Here is a 14920-nt window from a genome sequence, read left to right on the forward strand (position 1 = left end):
TCAGTTATTTTTATTCTGTTAAGATGTCAAAGTTTATCTCAGCAGCTGCTGTTTCACTGTAACATATTCGCTTTAAATTAATGCTAATTTATGATGTCACTGGCATTCTGACAGTGGCAGTGTAATTGGGACATGGAGATTAAGAGGTACTTGGAGCCTAAGTATGTACTACGCAATGTTGTTGGTCCTCATACTGATCTACATATAGCATTGGGATCTCCTTCTTTCTAGCCAAAGAGAGCCATAGTGAAAGAAATTTGTGTCTTATGCAAAATTCCAGAGTGATTATGCCAGAAATAAAGTTTTCATTTGGAATACCAATGTAAAATGTGTACATTATAAAAAAGCAAATTTCTGTTTCAAATGTCCTTTTTGCCTTTTTTGTTATAATTGTAATATTAAGTGAGATTTTGGAGCAGATACCTGCAGATTTTTAGTAGTTACAGGCATGCTACAATTTAACATGATTTTTCTCTTAAGATACTTTCTTCCTTAAACTGATGATGGTCTGATATCAAACCTGAAATCAACAGCAGAATTTTGTTTTCCAGACAGTCTCTTGTGGGCTGCTGTAGTCATGCTTTTGCACTCAGAAGTCTTGAGCCTTCTCAAGTGGGATAAACACTTGCATTTTTTGCTTCTAATTTTATGTCAATGGCAATACCTAAACACAGAAGAGAAGTAGTGCTTATTGATGCTGTGATGAGTTCTTTTAATTTTGTGTTGAAGAATACATTTCAAAGTAGCATTCACTTTTTCATATAATGGTTTTGAAGGCAGGGAAAAGGCAAGATGAATACAACTCTAAGTGGTGACTGAGCACAAGCTGCACTAGCGACAGCTCAGAGGGCAGGGGGTGGTCTTTTGCCCCCCCAGCTGCTCATCCTTCACCAGGTTCATGTTTGAATTGCCCTGACAATACTTCCTGTACACGTTTGCTATAACAAAGAGTAAAATGCTAGTTTATTACACATAAGTTTCCAGAAGTATGAATGAGGTGTCTTTTAAATAGCAACCTTTAGGGATTTTGATTGCGCGCATGATTTGTTTTCCCAGAGTATTTGCACATATTGACCCTTTTTAAAAAAACTTTTACACCTTTTGGTTATTAAAACAGCTGTGAAATTCACCATCCAAACGAATATTTTGGGCACTTTGAAATAATACACTTTGTGTGAACTAGTATAAAATGGAACTACTATATGCTAATCCTTTAACGTAAATATCCATAGAGGCAGAAATGCTTTCAATCATTTAACAAATGTTACTTTTCTGCTTATTGTAGATCTCTTCAAATCAACTGGGCATCACCAGGGCAGCCAAATGGCGTTATCCTGGGATATGAACTCTTACGTAAAGCGTGGCAGAGGTGTACCCCATCAAAGACTCCAAGGAACAGGAAAAGTAGTAGCATGTGCATCTCATTAGAATGTAAAAAGCATGAAAATATCTGTGGAGAAGTTTGTTACCATCCAGAGCTGAAGGTACATGTATGTTCTTAAGTTAGCGATGTAATGAAAAATTATACTTTTGGGGAAGAAGCATGCAAACCAAACCTCTAGTTATCAGAAAACGGAAGTAGAGGATTCTGCTTCTTTTGGTATTTTAAAGTCAAGACTCTGATACATATCTTGAAACTTTTTTAGAAGAAATATAGATGTTTGAGCTCATTACAGGGATATCTGTACAAAAATCTCCAGCAGCATATGTGAGTGTACTAATGACAAGTAATTCTGTTGTCTTAAGCCTGGGAGTGTTGTCATTCTTTCTTCTTTGAGAAGAAAGGAATTGGTTAGCATTTATGAATATGTCTTGCATTAGCATTTTGGCTTGGACCGCATGTGCAGTTCTGAAATGAATCCCCAGATTGTTTTCATTTACTACATGCTGGTTCAGGGTAGAAGTGGTTTTAATACATGCAAACTAAATCCATTGCACAAGAAGCTAAGCCAGAATCCACGTGTCAAAACCCCTTAAAATATGCTCTAGCTCTGGATGGGGAACTTTATGTTCCCAACCTGCCTGTGCACCAGCTCACTTTACAATGATGCATCTGAAGTTTCTTCCCTTTGTAAAGCTTTGTTCCGTATGTGTAATGCAGATGTTCGTCCCAAGGAATCAGGCTGTATCTGATTCAAAGTAGATCTCACAAGCCACGTGTAATGGGAGTTTGAGTAATGGAACTTCAGTACCAACCTCTTGAATCCACTGATCCAATCCCATTGTGACAAATTACATAGTGGGTATATATCTATTTAGATCTTAACTCGGCTGGCAAATCTCTGTATGTACTTTTGCATCCCACTTGGAACAATCAGTTTTGCTCAGCTGCGTGTGATAGGTCACACGCTGTAAACTGCTAGAGGAGCTTAAGGTATCTCTGGAGCACACGATGGTTGTTCATGTGGCTCCTTTGGCATAAGGTGATTGCATTGGGCCACTTAGAGGCCGTAGGAAATCTTCCAGGTGTATGCAGTATTTCAGAACACCGGTAAAACTAGAAAGCTCCTCACTGTGGGAGGAATCAATCGTCAAAGCCTGCATGGCAAATAGCAGTTATTAACATGACTTGCTGTTGGCAACTCTCCCCACTCCCTTAAATTATTCCTTGGCTAAATGGTTAATGACCATATTCTCCAGTACAGAAAATCTATTTAGATTCATCTACAAGTGGGTGGCTGTTACACGACAATGAGGAGCAGCCCTGAATGGGATCCATTGTGATTTGTCAGATATATTTTTAAATTATGGCTATTTTCAGGTTAATCTTCATATGAGTTCCTGTTTAGGACTAGGATCAATAGCGTAGCGGGAATCTGTAATGGTTTTTATTGACAAATGAGGTAGAAAACTCTTAGTTTGAAAGTAAGATTTAATGTAATGGAATAGTGTCCCTATTTGTCAAACGCATCATCACATGTTCTTTGACTAAAGTAAACAATATTTATTCACAAGATTCCCTGTCAGACAAGACAGTAATTAAGGGAGCAAGTTATTTGAGGGGTCCAGATTAAAATATAAATCATTCCAGCCAACACAGCTTTAGCTTTTGAGTTCCCTTGAAAGCAATACTATAGTAAACATACGTAATTCTGAAACCTTGCAAGTCAGTTATGGGCATTCCTTTGTTCTAAAAGGTAAATTTACTTATTTCAGGTTTTTGGCATAGTAGATTTTTGAATAGATCTTTGAATGTTCATGAGTTAAATTTGTATTATATTAATTTTAGAAGTTTTCTTCTCCATTTTTATATTTTCAGCCTTCGTGCATTTATGGTATCTTTGAGCTTGGAGAGTGTCCATTTATTTTTATAGCTTCCTGACTTTCTAATTTTTTCTAATTAATTTTGCATTATTTTGTTATAATGGTCTCCCTGTATTCTCACAGTCTGTGGTTAGGAGTGGGTGCTATTTGCTAAGTAATGGATATATAAAAAATGACCAGAAGGTCCACAGGAAACTGAAGCACTCATACATAAAATGACATGGAAGTAATTTTTGTGGATGAATTGGTTAGAATTCCCCTCCCAGTACTTTTCCTGGTTTGCTACATGTACCCGCACTAGTCATCCAAAATGCCTGTAAGAGATATCTGCAGAGCTCCTCGCACATCCGTGTTTCTCTTAAACTGGAATCTGTGACAGGGACAGCATAAGGCCTTATGTGGCAGACCTCTGTCACACATTTATAGAATTCACTGTCAGTCTATGCCAGCATTTATGGTATTAGAACAGGCTTCCCAGGGAAGTTGTGGAATCACCATCTCTGGAAGTGTTCACGCACCATGTAGACGAGGCCCTTAGTGACATGTTTTAGTGTGGACTTGGCAGTGCTGGGAAACAGTTGGACTTGATGATCTTGAAGGTCTTTTCCAACCTGGTTGATTCTGTGAATCTATGATTCTGATTCTATGCTAGTATATGTGTTTCCTAGATTCAACAGTCTACTGCACAGAAGTGAAGAAAAGCCACACCGACCAGCGTATGCTTGTTCTCAAAAGAAAAACTCTCCTCACGATGCTAGCTGCTATTCATAGAATCATAGAATAATTGAATGTTTTGGGTTGGAAGTGACCTTAAGATCATCTAGTTCCAACCTCCCCGCTATAGGCAGGAACACCTTCCACTAGACCAGTTTCATAGCCCCATCCAACCTGGCCTATTCACCATACAGTAATTATACAGCCAAATACAAAAAAATGCCACTGGGAATTAGATTCTGAGCAACTTTAGTAATATTCAGATCCAGAGTAATAATTTCTTTGTTGTGGAGTTATCATTTTTGCTCAGGTCATTTATTGAACCTTATATACAAGACACAATGAGTCTAATTTTCTTCTTACGACTTCCTTCAATTCAGGAATATAAAGTGAGAGGAAAACCAGGCCTTTTATACAAATATATTTTGGAGATACATCTTGGGTTATTTATTAATATTTCTGTATGGATTTATGGCTTACATTTGTCATCATCAGCTCGCTATTGCAAGGTACTGCAGAAAAAGAGGGGTGTTATAATTTCTGATTAGATAAGAGATCACCAAGATATGATCCACTCCATCCATAGAAACCAAAGTGTTTTAGTAACAGGAATATAAGGGTGTGTTTTCACAGCGTAGCAGAGCAGGATGCAGATAGTCTTCAAGTAACCTTGGCTAAGCTGAGTAAGTAACACAGCTATAGCAGAAAGTGCTGAACAGCCTGGGTGCGGCGTTGCACTGGTATATGTGTGCTGCATTTGGGATCCAGGTTAGTATCTCTGCATCGCACTGTGCTGGGTAAATAACCTAACTTGCTTAGAGCTGTCTTGGGAATCTGTAAAACAACAAATGACCTTTTCGCTACAAGGGGTATGTGTATGTGCACATTCATGGGATCATGTGGGCCTGATATTAAGCCTAATGTAGACCAAAAAAAGATTCCTGCTATCCTAAATAATCTTTGCATCAGATCCCTACTTCTTTTTCTAGTTACCTAGTTTTCTGCTCCAGCATTAGAAATTGTTGTTATTTTAACTAAAGCTAGCAGTGCTATGCCTGGTATCCTTACCCTGGAGTATCCTTACCCTGTTTGTTATCAGACGTGGAGTTCTGTATCTATAGAACTATACCTAATCTATAACATGGAGTTATAATTCTTGAGTGCAGAAGGAATTTAGAAAGGGCTTTGGGTGCGGTTTTGGAGAAAAACTGAGAATACACTTTCGTTTAATTTTGTCAGGTGCCAGGAGGGTCCTCATGTCCTGACAGTAACAGACCTGTTCTGCTTGATGCTTCCAAGCTGGCAAAAGTGACAGTCTTTTCGTAGCTGTTTTCAGTAAGGTGTGATCCATAACTCTACCCGTATTTGAAATCTCAAAACAAGCATCAGCTTACAGAGCTCATACCATGGGGGCTGCAGAGATGCACATCAATTAAGAAGGGAATGTGCCCTAGCTTCACCTGTCAGGGACCATAATCTCAGTAGCAATGGGGAGAGCATTCCTGTATTACCCGTGTAGCTCTCAAACTGTCCTGCTGTTACTGACATCCTGAGGTGAACACTGAAAATAATGAGACAGGTGCCGTAGAAGAAGTGATTAAAACAGTGGCATAAAGGCCAATAATTTCTCTACACAATGGATCATGAGTATGAACATCCACAGTTAAAAGGGTCCTGACTAAAGTGTTAATACAGCTTCAGCTCTTTTTATTTTCGGTAGCAACAAACTGTATAAATCTGCAGTTAATGAACTAAGCAAATATAACTCTGACATTCCTAGGAAGTACAGGCATATCCCTTTACTCATTGTAATCAACATGTGCCATTTGTTAAAAACACCAGCAGGACTCTTCCCTTTAAGGAGAGGAGGAGCAAAATAGTGGACTGATAGCTACCCTCAAAAGCACGATTTTCAGGAGTGAAAACTAACATATCTTGACACTGGTGGAGGATATTCCATTAATATTTATGCAAAATTTACTATTAATGCTAGCAATATTTTGCAAATTCTTCCAAGTTCCTTCAGGCTTAGAAAACCTTTAAAAAGATCACACTTCATGTACAGTGTGTGTTGTAACACACCTGAAAGACAGGAAATGAAACTCAGTAAGATAATATGTAGCGATTTGTAACAGAATAGCAATAATTTCTGCTTATGGATTTTAGATCTAAGGCTGTTCCAATCACCAAAAGAGAACAGCAGTTTGAGAAAAGAAATGGGTCAGTAAGTATACTTGGAAAAGAGGGTGTCTGCATAGATTCAGAGATAATTTAAATAAAAAAGAATGAGCCTTGCTAATTTAAAATATTCCCTCTCACATGAGAACATGATGGGTCAATCATTACTCTGGTGTTTGCTCCACAGGCAGAAATTTTTAATGAACTCCTGTAGCTAATAGAAATTCCTTAGAGTGTTTTGTGAATTGCTATTCCACAAAGTGGCTCTGGCAGCAAGCGTTTGACAAGGAGGATAAACATGGCTGCCTAGCACATCTGTTTAGTTGAGTAAATCAGTCCTAGCTCAACTGGCATGTGTCCACAGGGTCAGATAATATTCTTTAGCAAAGTCTTCAGCAAGCAGAGGGATTGAGGATGACACAGTTTTAATTAAAAGAGAGTGGCATAGGTAAGTTTGGAGTATTTTTAAAAATTGTTAAAATATTGTGTAGTCCTGCCTGCCAGATTTGATATCTTCTTACTCTGTGCTAGTGTCATGGCTGACTGGGCCTTTCCCAGGTATTGTAATAAGCCTTTCTTTATGCCCAGCCCTTCCCAATCCCTGTGCTCCTGGGCCAGAGTTCCTCTATGGGCTGGGATAGGAGGAGAACTACAGGAGGGATTTGTGAGTAACTCAGTTTAACAATATTTTTAAGGGCTCCCATGATAGCTAAGAGTGAACGTCTTGTATCATCTTCATAGATAGTAAAGATCTTCTGGTTAGCAAGCATATGTCAAGCATTCAACCCTCTGTACAAGTGTGAGATCTCCAACCTGCCTAAAATGATGGTGTCACTGTATCTGATCGCTACGAGGCTTCTACTTTCATCAACACACTAACACCATCCAGTTGGGACTGTCACTTTTAGATCTAAGAGGATGAGATAATCATAACCTTTTGCCACTATAACTTTCAATCCATTTGCTTTTCTTCTTTGTCTATGACATAATTTCAGCATTACTTGAATGCATTTTATTTTATGGATTGGTAATGCAGGATCTTTGGGCTGAATATCAATGCAAATAGAAACTAACCATCTTTAGAGGACTGCCAAAAAAGTGTTATTTAACAATTTACAGCTGACTACAGAGGATGTTGTGGAGCTACATAATAATAGCACCAACCTCATCAATTGGTAGTGCCAGATGAGAGCCTGAATGTGTTTTAGAGCTAACTGGACCCCTTTTTGGAAATTGTCTACAGGGTATTGGGAAATGCCAAGGAGCTTAAATAACTCTTAACAAGGAAAAGTGGCTGCTGCTGCCATTGTAAAAAGCCTGTGTGTTCAGCTGGGGATTTTTTGAGGGAATTCAGGAGGAAAAGGAGAGACATCAGTAATAATGCAATCTTACTAATAATGTTCCAACCAGAATGATTTAGAGTTAGTACTAAAATGGCACTCCCAATGTCTGTATGAAATACGCAGAGCAGCTGTTTCTACTGAGGATTCACAAGAGAAGCAGCATTTCTTAAACCTGATGTTTCACATGGAAAGTAAAATGGTTGCTCAGGCATTTCAGCCTGGATAATGCCAAAGATGTGTGAGCTTCTTTAGCTGAAAGATGGAAAGATGTGAAATTTGGGTGGTGTGCGTCACTGAAAAGAAGGAAACAGTACAGGCATGACAAAGGAAAGCTGTGAAAAGCAGAGAAATTGGGCTAGACAGATCACAGAGGGAGACACAGTCCCAAGGGGCACACAAATTGCGACCACGAATGTGTGAGGAACATGGATTTGGCCTCATACAGGCAGGTACAGCATTTACTGGCTCTAGTGTCGTCTCAAGCTCAGGATGCAGCAAAAAGGACAGGACAGAGGCCATTTTTTTCAAATGGCAAGAGTTGTTGCTAAATGTGATCTATTCTGAGGACAGTGACACAGACTACCATATTTTGACATTTTTAAGAATGCCTTTAAATGACTTGGAAATACAGAGAGACTGGGTAATCATCTAGGTTGCTTTGGAGCCAAGTGTAAATGAAGAAAATCTCAGCCTGAAGTGTGTGCCAGTCATAAAAAGATATCCAAAAGGTAGGAAGCAGAGAAGAGGTGTAAAGCAGAGTTTTATTTGACATCTTAACTAATGATCTGGAAGAAAGAACAGTAAGTTAATTAAATTCATAGATTAGATTATATTACCAGTGACAAGGTGGACAGCAAAATAATATAATAAGGTCTATAGAGACTCAAAATTCCTGAACAGAAAATGACTAAATTCAGCTACATTGGTAGTCTAAAACAGATGCTGAATGAGAATGTGTGCTGGAAAAGCAGAAAGCTGTGTGGCAATTCAAAGCATATAAGGTTATAAGACCTGAAAATATAATGAGAAAACAAGAACACCTTCTGCCCTATCTCATGTTAACTTTGGGTTGCATATTGTTTATGTATTTAAATTCTAGCTTCAGAACTTAACCTAATACTCCCAAGGGTGATTGCGTAAAGGCCATTCAGAAGTGAGTAAAACAAAGCATTATCTTTCTGAAGTCAGAAAGAATTAGTTTCTGACTTAAGTAAGAATATTTTATCTATAGACGTGTATTTGTGTTAACATTATAAATGTAATACAAGTTAGCTGTCCTGAGCATAGTGATAGACATTTTCAAAGGTTTTTTTGTCAGCTAATAATTAAAATACCTAGGGAAACAGAAAGTCCTTCAAGAGGAACACTTTCTTTTTTTTGCTGCTAAAATAACCTGATTTGGAATGTGGTTAAATTCAGGGGTGGAAGTGCCCCGTGTTAGAAGAAAACAAAGGAGCAACTCTGCTCTAACATCTGTGCTGTCCTACCAACTGCCTTCTTTGTCTAGCTGTAGGAGGCATCCTCCTCGCTAATATAAGTTGCCCTGAGTGTAGGTTCTGAGTTTACAGTTTTACAATGATTTCACTAGCTGTTCTATATGATTTGCTGTGTACACAGTGTGCCACTCCATTGACACAGGAGTAAGTGTACAAATAATTATTTGATTGTTCAGGCATATCATTTTCTCGACAGCACCTTGAAAGAAGCCCACAGTTAAAAGGCCTTTTCAAAATTCATTTCCATGTAAATTTTATTTTGGAAAAAAAAAAGAACTCTTATATAAATACTGTCCTCTTGAGATCACATTGTCTGAAGAACCGTGGTCATAAATAAGTGATCATGCGCTATAAGAAGAAAATTCCAGTTATTTTTATGCGAAAGAAAAACCATGAGCTCATATTGGGAAATACCGATTTTTAGTTTTAAGGGTTTCAGGTGACATGTTTCACCATAAATAAATAAATAAATGAGAATTGGGGATAAAAGAAAAGGGTAAGGCGATGGTAAATTATATCTACATATTGCAATCTACTCCATGTTGAGAGACTCAAACAGCCTGCAAGGCATATGAAGATGATTCATATTAATGGACTATTTTATTAAGGTGCAGTATGGTTGAAGGCCACAAAATAGCAGCATTCTGTCAGATACACACTAGTTTATTGAAGTCTGATAATGCTGGAGGGCACAGGATTTTAGCCAAGTAACATTTTATTTGACTGCAGTCATATTAGTGTCCGTACTAGGATGTGTTGTACATGTTTTTGTATATGTTGTTTTGCCAGAGAACACATGATGTTCTGTTTAACAGATATTGCCTTACAGCTATTTTTTTAACTACTTCTAGGTATGCTGTAATGGGATTCTGCACGACAATAAACCTGGCTTCCAATGCTGTGAGGACAAGTACATTCCATTTATTCTTAATTCACCAGGGGTTTGCTGTGGTGGTCAGATACATGATGTGCAACCGAAACATCGGTGCTGTGGTGGTTATTACACTAAGGTATCAGTAGGTAAGAGACAACTCCTTTCCAGTGCTTGAAAGAAACAAAATAACAAAGTTGATGCGTCTGTTAAACCAAGGAGAATGAAAACATAGCAATAAATACGGGATTTATCAAGATTCCTAGGTAGCTTTGATACTTATGTTCAATGGGATAAGCAGAGAAAATTGCACTCTGTTTATACAAGAAAGGCTTAACTGATGAAACCTGATGATTTGGTCATTTCCCAGAGAACTAATTTATGCCAAACTATACTTAATTGCAGTAAGTGCTGCATAATGGGGAGGGCAGTTCTGCTTAACAGGAACACCATCAGGCAATTTAGTGGTGCAGTTTAGTTCTCTGCTTGACTTGACCCCATGTGATTTTCCCTAGCCATTTCTTTTGTGGAACAATTGTTAGCATTTGGGGTTGATATTATGGATTACATCACTCCTACTTCTTTCTGCATTGTCTACTCTTTGTTTCTAGCAGTGTTACAGATGAAAGTATACATCCCACATGTATTACCTTGGATGGAAATTTATCTTTTCCATAAGGCTGATCATACTTTTATGCTCAGAACTGTTTGGGAAGTTTGCCAAAACTCTTTCTGTCCTATTGTCCAGAGTTTGGTTTCCCAGTTTGTTGAAGGCTTTTTGACAGGGAGAGGGGAGGAAAAGGGGGAGGAGATCCCTTTCAGGGGGCAGTGTTCAGAGCATATATCTCTTTGTAGGCAATTGTGAGGTCAGGAGCTAAAATGCTTCCATTACTCATGTACTGGCACACATTCCCTAGGCTCAGAAATGCTTGAATTTTTGCCAACACATTCAGCACATCCCAAGTTCTGGTCCTTTGAAAAGTAATTCATATATCACAATATTAGAATGCCTTCCATGATGTCACCAGAAAACTGCTATCACATGGAAGAACCAGAAAAGAGAATTCTGCTGGCCTCATTAATCTCAATGTGCTGAAATGGAGAGATTATACTGTGACCTCTGTCCCCATCCAGTGGTCTATGTTAACTAGCTCAATGTTGTTTACATCAAGAAAGAAAAGCACAGTGAAACAAAATGTCTTATGTCTGAAAGTACTTCTTGTTCAGTCAGCAGTCCACAGGCATGAATAACACTGAATGTTTGAACATGATTTTAAACTCTTCCTTTTTCTTGCCGCGTTCTCTTTTTCCGTACTCTAAAGGGCAGCAACATGAACAATGTTGGTCACTTTTTTGTTCTTTATTTTTATAAATATGCTAATAACCTCAAGCTAAATGTTAATGTAGGTCATTTTTTGATAAGGATAACAATTAACTGGTAAGACTGCATGGTAGCTTTCAGAGAGAGAACGTTTTCAAGCCTAGCTTGGAATGGATCCCATTTTGAGAGGTTAATGAGAAGGTTACTGATCCTTTGTGTCTTATGTCTAATAGTTCTTTAAAAAAAAAAGTTTAACTTCCAATAGATGTAAGCTACATTCTGTGTTTTAATACTTTCTCTGTGTAGCAACTAGATTAGATTCTGAAGAATGCAGGAAAATATGCTGAAGTATCTAAATAGATTATATCTATTATACTCTAAAAAATTGTTCTCAGTTTTTGTTTATTATGGACTTTATTTGATAAAGTTATTTATACAGGAAACTCTCTAAGCATACATATTTCCCAGATGTTGTTTGGCCAGCTTGATAGCTGTAGATGTGCTGAAGCACACTGGGCTGAAGGCATGAAGATTACAAATTAGGAAGGCAGGAATCTCGGTTTCTGAAACAGTAGCGCACAAAGAAGTGCAAACATCCATCCCAGAATTAAAATGGGAGGAGAGATTCTTAAAGCACAGTAGAACAAATAATGCTACTACCACCCAGGCACCTCTTTGGCAAGGAAGGTGGGGGGAAAGGAAAGCAGTATCTTCCCTCATCTGTTACACTCGCATCACATGTTTATTCCCAACAAAAGCTGCATTGGGTTTGGGGGTGGCTCTCTGTCTGTAATTCCCAGCCTTCAGAAGAAAAAGACTTCAAATATTACTTTTGATGAAAAAAATTAGTTTTAAACATCAGACACATTTATTAACAATCAGGAATCCAAATACTTTCATCACCTCTATTACCCATCTTCAACAGCAGAACAGAACCCCTACTCCTTCCAAATGACTTTTGAGCCATAGAAAGCATTGCAACGCAAAAAGGTAATAGAAAATTGTGACTTTGAGAACACTGGATCAGATCAAGTGCAGACACTAGTAAATGAAAATTACTGCCATTTACCATAATTTTTGTATCCTTTATAGCAGTATCTACTCCCTTCATAGCTCACAGTTTATCCCAGTCCAGCCCAGCCCACCCCCCCATTATAGTGGTGGCGTAATTGGTATATACTAGGGTCTTTTCCTGCAAAAGCTTGTTGCTTTTGCTTAAGTAGCAGCCAAGCCCACTGATTGTGATGGTGGTTTTTAATTTTTAAAGTGAGTTTAATCCTTAAGTTCTTTGGGAGATGAAGTACTGAATAACACTGAAAAACTCTTTATGCAATGTGAATTAGTCCTTCAAAGCAAGTTTGGAGTGATTTTGGAGGAGACAAGGAAATTTTTTGCTGAGAAACAGGCTGACTGTTCTGCTAATCATAGCAAGAACAAACTCTCTTTATTATGTATCTGCCTTCACTTAAAGGTTTTCAGTTGTACAATTATCATATGTACAGAAAATATTTTTGTTGCTCTCAGTTTGTCTTTGTCATGCTTGCATTTTGATACCATACAGAGTCTTGGCCCTGAATTCATGAATACATGTTTCTTTAATTATTATTACAAATTATTATAATACTTTCACAGCATTCTGTTGTACTGAATGATTCCATGCCTTCAAGTGGAATATCTTGTACATGAAGCTACTAGTGTGTGAACCCAAACTTGTTGCTGTTAGATGAAAGCCTCTCAGGGATTTGAAGAGCAATAAATGCGTCAAGTCTTTAATTGTATTCTTAAATTGATAGGAGAAGTATGTTGCCCTAACGAAGAGCAAAACAGAGTTTCAGTTGGAATTGGTGACTCTTGTTGCAAGGGAATGCCTTACTCCACATCGGGCAACCAAATCTGCTGTGGTGGATCCCTCCATGACAGTTTCAATCAGCAGTGCTGTGGTGGAGAAGTTATAAGCACAGATTTGATCTGCTGTGGCGATGAAGAAAAAGGGACTGCACACAGACCTCTTATGGGTAAGTGATCAAAGTCAGTCTTCATCTTTCTAAATCTCTTCTGTCACCAACCATTCAGCAGTGACACACTCAGATTTAAGGCGTGTATGCCAATTTGTTAAAATGATGTTGGATTTTACTCACCCATTCTGATAGACTGCGAAATGGTGAGCTTTCGACAACCCTTCTTTGCCTTCATCCAAAAGCTGCAGGGGATGGAGGCACGAGAAAATTCAAAAGGAGTACATGATCTTTCATTATGCCAGTCAGAAAATGGGAACAGTCCCCTTTCAGTGAGTAGGGCAGAGATTTGACTTGGCCGCCTTGAGCTGCCGTGCATTCTAGTGCAGGAATTTTCCATTTGCTCTGAAGATGTGGGGTTAGTCACCTAGAAATTGAAGATTACTGTGCTGTCTTCTTGGTGGTCTATGTCCCTTCACTTGTGCATCTACAGAGGGGTAAGCTATTGCAGTTGAAAATTAAAAAAACTTAATCCCTAGCACTAGACACGTGCTCATTTGGTGTATCCCATTAATCTCCTGCATACCATAGGAAATTAATCCATCATTCAGAGGTACAATCTGAACCCTACTTCCTCATAAAGCACTCTGTGACTAGCTGGTGGCAGAGATTGGAGGTATTATTACAAACCCTATTCAGGTATTTTCATGTATCTTTTCTTTCCACAGTTATTAGACAAATTATATATCATCAGCCTTAGGCTTTCTCAGCCTGACAAAAAGACTTCAGAAGCAATTGTAGTCTCAAAGGGGAGCCTGATTTCAAAACACAGAAATAATGAACGTTTAGTACCAAGTTCTGCTTGGTGTGCAAAGAAGAGTGATGCAGTGCTTTCACCATGTGCGCACCAGTTCGAGCCTCTAGTTGTACAACTAAGGATCTTTATATATAACTAAGAATCCAGATCTGAAGGCTGAACTCATTTCCCCAAAAATGAGCTTTATCTTCAGTTTTCTTTTTTTACATTCACTGGATCTGTCGGCTGCTGTGGTGTTAGAAATACCTAAGTTCTGAGTTGACTGCCAGGAAAGGCTAATCAGAAGAGACTTTGCAACACATTCTGGGGTTTCTCTACTATCCTTCCCTTCCAGTGGTGACTCATGGATTGAACAGCACTGTTTGCACGATTTTAGCTCACTGTGATCCCTAAGTGTGCCTGATCTCCAGCATCTACACAGGCTCACAACATCAGCTCTGAACAAGGCCCTCTTGCATAGCCACGCATTGTGTGGCTGCCACAAGACGGGGCTGGCTCATAAAACATCTCTTTATGTACTTTATTACTTAAACTCTTTTATTTGCCTGCAGGAGCCCTTTAACAAAATCACATTGAATTGACTTTCTCACACCAAATCAAATCTCCCTGGTCCCAGTTCAGTTGTCTTTGTCAATATGTATTTTATAAATGGAGTGAATTAACAGATGCTGTTGGAACAGAACTGCTGGGGTAGCGTTTATGTTTTTACTGCTCTCTCTGGGCAGATGAGTTGTGTAGGAGTGTAATACAGGTATCTTGGGATGAAAGTTATGTTCTTCATTTCGGTATATATGTATTGTTAACATTTTTTTTCCTTAAATATATATATTTAGAAAACCTTTCTATCCCTCTTTTTAAAATGTGTTTAGCCTATAGCGCTCTATCATTTACACCATTCTTCATGAGAATGGGTCAGGATGACATTTTTTTGGCTATTATAGAAGAAAACTGTTTTTTTCAT

General features: G+C 38.4%; 1 protein-coding gene across 1 annotated transcript in view; it reads left to right on the plus strand.

Moving 5' to 3' along the window:
* Positions 1–14920, plus strand: part of USH2A (usherin) — a 367116-nt gene that overhangs the window by 270114 nt on the left and 82082 nt on the right. The window contains exons 47-49 of the mRNA XM_030499989.1: positions 1286–1484; positions 9847–10015; positions 12981–13202. Of these exons, the coding sequence (XP_030355849.1) occupies positions 1286–1484; positions 9847–10015; positions 12981–13202 (590 nt within the window). The remainder of the gene's footprint in view (positions 1–1285; positions 1485–9846; positions 10016–12980; positions 13203–14920) is intronic.

The sequence above is a fragment of the Strigops habroptila genome, chromosome 10 (genome assembly GCF_004027225.2).
Source record: "Strigops habroptila isolate Jane chromosome 10, bStrHab1.2.pri, whole genome shotgun sequence".
Classification (NCBI taxonomy): Eukaryota; Metazoa; Chordata; class Aves; order Psittaciformes; family Psittacidae; genus Strigops; species Strigops habroptila.